This window comes from Protobothrops mucrosquamatus, unplaced genomic scaffold (assembly GCF_001527695.2).
Source record: "Protobothrops mucrosquamatus isolate PMUCROS unplaced genomic scaffold, P.Mucros_1.0 scaffold4345, whole genome shotgun sequence".
In the NCBI taxonomy this organism is placed as follows: domain Eukaryota; kingdom Metazoa; phylum Chordata; class Lepidosauria; order Squamata; family Viperidae; genus Protobothrops; species Protobothrops mucrosquamatus.
In genome coordinates, this window is record NW_015390259.1 from 50,488 (window position 1) to 57,798 (window position 7,311).

General features: G+C 42.7%; 3 protein-coding genes across 3 annotated transcripts in view; all 3 read left to right on the top strand.

Moving 5' to 3' along the window:
- The window catches only part of LOC114922170 (zinc finger protein 501-like), a 13,191-nt gene extending 11,664 nt beyond the window's left edge, over window positions 1–1,527 (top strand). Inside the window, exon 3 of the mRNA XM_029286630.1 lies at window positions 1,400–1,527. Within this exon, the coding sequence (XP_029142463.1) occupies window positions 1,400–1,527 (128 nt within the window). The remainder of the gene's footprint in view (window positions 1–1,399) is intronic.
- A 171-nt stretch (window positions 1,528–1,698) lies between these two features.
- On the top strand, window positions 1,699–5,736 carry LOC107298868 (zinc finger protein 501-like). Its single transcript, XM_015828232.1, has 3 exons — window positions 1,699–2,765; window positions 2,892–2,978; window positions 5,658–5,736. The coding sequence occupies exons 1-3, from the start codon at window positions 1,699–1,701 to the stop codon at window positions 5,734–5,736; spliced, it is 1,233 nt and encodes a 410-aa protein (XP_015683718.1).
- Window positions 5,737–5,862: 126 nt separating this feature from the next.
- Window positions 5,863–7,311, top strand: part of LOC107298869 (zinc finger protein 91-like) — a 21,444-nt gene continuing 19,995 nt past the window's right edge. Inside the window, exon 1 of the mRNA XM_015828233.2 lies at window positions 5,863–7,002. Coding sequence (XP_015683719.1) covers window positions 5,863–7,002 — 1,140 coding nt within the window. The remainder of the gene's footprint in view (window positions 7,003–7,311) is intronic.

A 7,311-nucleotide genomic window follows, 5' to 3' on the forward strand; every position in this document is an offset into this window, starting at 1 on the left:
TTCTACCACTCTTGTTTATACAACCAAGGATTTTATTAGCTTTTTTGGAAGCTCTTGCACACTGCTGGTTCATGTTTAAGTGATTCGCCACTCAACGCCAAGGTCCCTCTCGCAGTTAACTGTTTTTGAGCCAGGTTTCACCTAATCTGTATTTGCAGCTTTAGGTTTTTCTGCCTATGTGTAAAACCTTGCTTTTCTCCACACTAAATTTCATGTTGTTAGATAGGGCCCATTGTTCAAGTCTGTCAAGGTTTTTTTGGATCCTCAGCTTGACTTCTGGGGTGTTGGCTATTCCTGCTAGCTTAGTGTCATCTGCAAATTTGATGACTTCCCCTTTTATTCCCTCATCTAAGTCATTTATGAAGACTTTGAGAGTACTGGGCCTAAAACAGAACCTTGTGGTACCCCACTGCTTACTTCCCTCTCTGTAGATGTAGTACCATTAAGGACGACTTGTTGAGTATAGTTTGTCAGCTAATTACAAATCCATCTGGTGGTGATGCTGTCTATCCCACATTTGTCTAGCTTACCAAGATACAGGTTGTCAAATGTCTTGCTGAAATCTAAGTATACTATGCCTACAGCATTTTGCTGGTCTACTAATTTAGTCAGAATGTCAAAGAATGTGGCAGCCCCTTGGTGGGTTTTATCAATCAGAATAGAGCAGGGTGGAATCTTGGATAGTCCTTGACTTACAACAGTTTGCTTAGTGGCTGTTCAAAGTTACAGTGGCACTGAAAATAGCGCAATGGTTAGAATACACTTCTTGTTGTTAATTGCGAAGTCCTGTCCGACCCATCATGACCCAATGGACAACGTTCCTCAAGGTCTTCCTGTCCTCTACCATCTTCTGGAGTCCATTTAAGTTCACGCCTATGAAGCAGAATTAGGCTGCTTCATAGAATGCAGTATTGCAGGCTAATTCTGCCGACTGCCAGCAGTTCGATTCTCACCGGCTCAAGGTTGACTCAGTCTTCCATCCTTCCGACGTCAGTAAAATGGGGACCCAGATTGTTGGGGGGCAATATGCTGATTCTGTATACTGCTTAGAGAGGGCCGTAAAGCACTGTGAAGAGGTATATATGTCTAAGTGCTATTGCTATTCTGACAGCCATCATGAATCTTTCTTCTTTTCTTCTTTTTCCTTCATCCAGCAGGGGACACCGGGAAAAGTGGACAAAGTTCCAGTTGTGAGATTTTCTCCGTTTAGAAAGCCCTGCAACTGAGAAGGCGCCGGAAATTATGCTGGGTGGAGAAATACTTCGATAGAAGGTCCCCTCAGAGGAACCAGGAAAGACTCTTCAAGTGCTCTGAGTGCGGGATATCCTTTGCTCACAAATCCCTCCTTTTGATTAACCGGACTCTGGACATGAGGAATGGATCCCATCTGTGTTTGAAGTGTGGGAACTCATTTCGTTGCTGTGGAGTTTTGCCAAACATCTCCGGAGCCACCCCGGACTGAAGCCCTACAAATGTGGAGAGTGTGGGAAGCATTTTGCTAAAGGCTGGGATATCGGAGCTCCTTAGCGTATCCACCAGGGAAAGAGACCTCAGGAAGGCCTCAGTGTTTTTCCAGGCCTCAGAACAGCCCAACTGAAGAGAAACACCTGCAATTGTGTGCAATGTGGGCTTTGCTTTTCTCAAAACTCAGAGATGCTTAAACATCAACAAAATGTTGATTGGACAAAAACCTTATCAATGTCTTTTGTTCGAAAAACAAGTCTCAAAATCCACGGGAAAATTCACATGGAAATAAAACCTTATAAATGCTTAGAGTGTGGGAAATGTTTCACTCGGACTTCATCACTTTGCAATCATAATAAAAGACACACAGAGGAGGAAAGCAGAACGTGCCTAGAATGTGGGAAATGTTTTTCCAGGAAATCATCCCTGCGGCAACATCAGACAATCCACACTGGGGAGAGACCCCATGAATGCCCAGAATGTGAGAAACGATTTGGGAATCCTTCCACACTTTGGAGTCACCAAAAGACGCACACGGAGGAAAAACCTTATAAATGTAACGATTGTGAGAAATGTTTTCCTCTAAAGAAAAGTCTTTTTCGACATCAGATAATCCACACAGGGGAGAAACCCTATCAGTGCATTGAGTGTGGAAATTTTTTTCGTTCGATATCAAACCTCGGACAGCATAAGAAAATTCATAGAGGGGAAAAAAAATACAAATGTTTAGACTGTGGGAGAGCATTTATTAATTCAGATCGTCTTAGAAGTCACTGGCAAGCCCATATAGGAGAGAAGCCCCATAAATGCTTGGAGTGCGATAAATGTTTTTCTAGGAGATACAGCCTTTTGATACATCAGAGTACCCATAGTGGAGAGAAACCACATAAATGTTCGGAGTGTGGGAGATGTTTCGCCCGAAAAACAAACCTAACTCGACACGAGAGACTTCACACTGGAGACAGGCCCTATCAGTGCCCTGAATGTGACAAGCGATTTCTGGTGTCTGCTGAACTCCGGATACACCAGAGAACCCACAGTGGAGAGAAACCATATAAATGTCCGGAGTGTGGGAGATGTTTCGCCCAAAGGACACACCTAACTCATCATGAGAGACTTCACACCGGAGACAGGCCCTATCAATGCCCAGAATGTGACAAGCGATTTGCGGTGTCTGCTGAACTCCGGAGACACCAGAGGAGGCACACAGGAGAGAAGCTCTATAAATGTGGGGCGTGTGCGAAAAGTTTTCCTACAGTAACACTGCTTCGAGTTCATGAGAGAATCCACACAGGGGAGAAGCCTTATAAATGTGTAGAGTGTGGAAAATGCTTTTCCCAAAAACAACACCTTGGAAGTCATCAAAAGGTCCATAAAAGAATGAAGCCATAAAGACTCCTAAAGTGTAGAAATGTTTTGCTTAAAAGGGAGATATCAGAAAACTCAAATGGGAAAAGGCCTTACGCCCTGATGGTGGACCAGTTTTTTATAGTTGTTCAACCCTTAGAAGTCATGTAAGAGTTCCTAAAGGGGTGGGGAGGCGAATTAGAAACTCTTAGATCATGAGAGAGCATTTTTTTTGCCATTCATCCCTTAAAAATCATACTCTAATCCAGGGGTATCAAACTCGCAATGTCACGTGATCTTTCATGACGTGTTGTGACTTTTTTGCCGTTGCCGGCAATGGGGTGGGTGCAGTTTTGCTATGATGCATCCGGTTCGTGGGCTGGCAGTTTGACACCCCTGCTCTGATCCATATAGGAAAGATGCAGCATAAATATTTGGAGTGTGATGTATGTTTAGCCTGAAAAAATACTCTTTTTCAGCATCAGTGAATTCTTACTGGAGAGAAACTTTTATGAGGGCTTAGGATATGGCAAAGGTTTTCATCTGATAATCAGATCTTCAGATGCACAATGAAAAATCCACACAGAAGAAAAACCTCGACAAGTGTGTAGCGTGAGAAAACTTGCCAATTGGAACATCTTGCCTCCTGGAGTTTGTCCGTTTGAAATTGTCTCCTTGGGAATTTTGTTGCCAACTTAAATTTTTTATAATTTTTAAAGCAAATTTAATTTTAAGAAGTGAATATGAAAGTCTAATGTGAGTGTGAAAATCTAAAATCTAATGTGAAATTCTCCGGAATCATACAAGAGGGTTGGACTAGAAGACTACAACTCTTGTTATTCTGTTATAGGTCCCTTGTAGCTCTGTGATTCTAAGAATATATATTCTTATATATACAGGTATTCCTCGACTTACAACTACAATTGAGCCCAAAATTTCTGTTGTTAAGTGAGACATTTGTTAAGTGAGTTTTGCCCCATTTTACGACCTTTTTTGCCACAGTTGCCGAGTGAATCACTGCAGTTGATAAGTTAGTCCCGCGGTTGTTAAGTGAATCTGGCTTCTCCCATTGACTTTGCTTGTCAGAAGGAAGGCTGCAAAAGGGGATCACGTGACCCTGGGACACAGCAACGGTCATAAGTATGAGCCGGTTGCCAAGCATCTGAATTTTGATCACATGACCATGGGGATGCTGTAAATGTGGTAACTGAAAAACGGTCATAAATCAACTTTTTTTCAGTGCCGTTGTAACTTTGAAAGGTCACTAAATGAACTATTGTAACTAGTGTGTCTGTGTGTGTGTGTGTGTTAAAATTCAATTTTGCCCCTAGCACATCCTCCACAGTGGGGATCAGTCTTCAGCAGAAAAAATACAAATCCCTCAGCTAAATCATTATTTNTTCTACCACTCTTGTTTATACAACCAAGGATTTTATTAGCTTTTTTGGAAGCTCTTGCACACTGCTGGTTCATGTTTAAGTGATTCGCCACTCAACGCCAAGGTCCCTCTCGCAGTTAACTGTTTTTGAGCCAGGTTTCACCTAATCTGTATTTGCAGCTTTAGGTTTTTCTGCCTATGTGTAAAACCTTGCTTTTCTCTATACTAAATTTCATGTTGTTGAATAGGGCCCATTGTTCAAGTCTGTCAAGGTTTTTTTGGATCCTCAGCTTGTCTTCTGGGGTGTTGGCTATTCCTGCTAGCTTAGTGTCATCTGCAAATTTGATGACTTCCCCTTTTATTCCCTCATCTAAGTCATTTATGAAGACTTTGAGAGTACTGGGCCTAAAACAGAACCTTGTGGTACCCCACTACTTACTTCCTTCTATATAGATGTAAGGACTACTTGTTGAGTACAGTTTGTCAGCTAATTACAAATCCATCTGGTGATGATGCTGTCTATCCCATATTTGTCTACCTTACCAAGATACAGGTTGTCGAATGTCTTGCTGAAATCTAAGTATACTATACCTACAGCATTTTGCTGGTCTACTAATTTAGTCAGAATGTCAAAGAATGTGGCAGCCCCTTGGTGGGTTTTATCAATCAGAATAGAGCGGGTGGAATCTTGGATAGTCCTCGACTTACAACAGTTTGCTTAGTGGCTGTTCGAAGTTACAGTGGCACTGAAAATAGCGCAGTGGTTAGAATACAGTTGTTGTTGTTGTTAATTGCGAAGTCGTGTCCGACCCATCACGACCCAATGGACAACGTTCCTCCAGGTCTTCCTGTCCTCTACCATCTTCTGGAGTCCATTTAAGTTCACGCCTATGAAGCAGAATTAGCCTGCTTCATAGAATGCAGTATTGCAGGCTAATTCTGCCGACTGCCAGCAGTTCGATTCTCACCGGCTCAAGGTTGACTCAGTCTTCCATCCTTCCGACGTCAGTAAAATGGGGACCCAGATTGTTGGGGGGCAATATGCTGATTTTGTATACCGCTTAGAGAGGGCCGTAAAGCACTGTGAAGAGGTATATATGTCTTAAGTGCTATTGCTATTCTGACAGCCATCATGAATCTTTCTCTCTTCTTTTCTTCTTTTTCTTTCATCCAGCAGGGGACACCAGGAAAAGTGGACAAAGTTCCAGTTGTTAGATTTTCTCCCTTTAAAAAGCCCTGCAACTGAGAAGGCGCCGGAAATTATCCTGGGTGGAGAAATACTTCAATAGAAGCTCCCCTCAGAGGAACCAGGAGAGACTCTTCAAGTGCTCTGAGGGCAGGATATCCTTTGCTCACAAATTCCTCCCTTTGATTAACCAGACGCTGGACATGAGGAATAGATCCCATCTGTGTTTGAAGTGTGGGAACTCGTTTCGTGGCTGTGGAGCTTTCCCAAACATCTCCGGAGCCACCACGGACTGAAGCCCTACAAATGTGGAGAGTGTGGGAAGCATTTTGCTAAAGGCTGGGACATCAGAGCTCCTTAGCGTATCCACCAGGGAAAGAGACCTCAGGAAGGCCTCAGTATTTTTCCAGGCCTCAGAACAACCCCAACTGAAGAGAAACCCTGCAATTGTGTGCAATGTGGGCTTTGCTTTTCTCAAAACTCAGAGATGCTTAAACATCAACAAATCCACACGGGACAAAAACCTTATCAATGTCTGGAGTGTGAGAAATCTTTTATTCGGAAAACAAGTCTCAAAATCCACAGGAAAATTCACATGGAAATAAAACCTTATAAATGCTTCAAGTGTGGAAAATGTTTCACTCGGAGTTCATCACTTTGCAATCATACTAAAACACACACAGAGGAGGAAAGCAGAACGTGCCTAGATTGTGGGAAATGTTTTTCCAGGAAATCATCCCTGCGGCAACATCAGACAATCCACACTGGGGAGAGACCCCATGAATGCCCGGAATGTGAGAAACGATTTGGGAGTTCTTCCAGACTTCGGAGTCACCAAAAGACGCACACGGAGGAAAAACCTTATAAATGTAACGATTGTGAGAAATGTTTTGCTCTAAAGAAAAGTCTTTTTCGACATCAGATAATCCACACAGGGGAGAAACCCTATCAGTGCATTGAGTGTGGAAATTTTTTTCGTTCGATATCAAACCTCGGACAGCATAAGAAAATTCATAGAGGGGAAAAAAAATACAAATGTTTAGACTGTGGGAGAGCATTTATTAATTCAGATCGTCTTAGAAGTCACTGGCAAGCCCATATAGGAGAGAAGCCCCATAAATGCTCGGAGTGCGATAAATGTTTTTCTAGGAGATACAGCCTTTTGATACATCAGAGTACCCACAGTGGAGAGAAACCACATAAATGTTCGGAGTGTGGGAGATGTTTCGCCCGAAAAACAAACCTAACTCGACATGAGAGACTTCACACTGGAGACAGGCCCTATCAGTGCCCTGAATGTGACAAGCGATTTCTGGTGTCTGCTGAACTCCGGATACACCAGAGAACCCACAGTGGAGAGAAACCATATAAATGTCCGGAGTGTGGGAGATGTTTCGCCCAAAGGACACACCTAACTCATCATGAGAGACTTCACACCGGAGACAGGCCCTATCAATGCCCAGAATGTGACAAGCGATTTGTGGAGTCTGCTGAACTCCGGAGACACCAGAGGAGGCACACAGGAGAGAAGCTCTATAAATGTGGGGCGTGTGCGAAAAGTTTTCCTACAGTAACACTGCTTCGAGTTCATGAGAGGATCCACACAGGGGAGAAGCCTTATAAATGTGTAGAGTGTGGAAAATGCTTTTCCCAAAAACAACACCTTGGAAGTCATCAAAAGGTCCATAAAAGAATGAAGCCATAAAGACTCCTAAAGTGTAGTTAGTTAGTTAGTTAGTTAATTTAATTTGTATACCGCCCTTCTCCCGTAGGACTCAGGGCGGTTCACAGCATATTAAAAACACAAATACAATATACAGGATACAAAAAAAAATCATACAAAAATACACAAAATAACCCCACTAAAACCTAATTAAAAGCCAAATATTGATTGCTGTGTTCCCATTAAAATTACTTTTTAAAAACGTCCCTACCT

What these genes read in the sequence shown, in the direction of transcription:
- LOC107298868 (XM_015828232.1), top strand. Translation starts at nt 1,699, where the DNA reads ATGTCTTTTGTTCGAAAAACAAGTCTCAAAATCCACGGGAAAATTCAC. An exon ending in AGAATCCACACAGGGGAGAA is followed by an intron (nt 2,766 to 2,891) that starts GCCTTATAAATG and finishes TTTGCTTAAAAG; the next exon opens with GGAGATATCAGAAAACTCAA. An exon ending in GTTCAACCCTTAGAAGTCAT is followed by an intron (nt 2,979 to 5,657) that starts GTAAGAGTTCCT and finishes ACATCTCCGGAG; the next exon opens with CCACCACGGACTGAAGCCCT.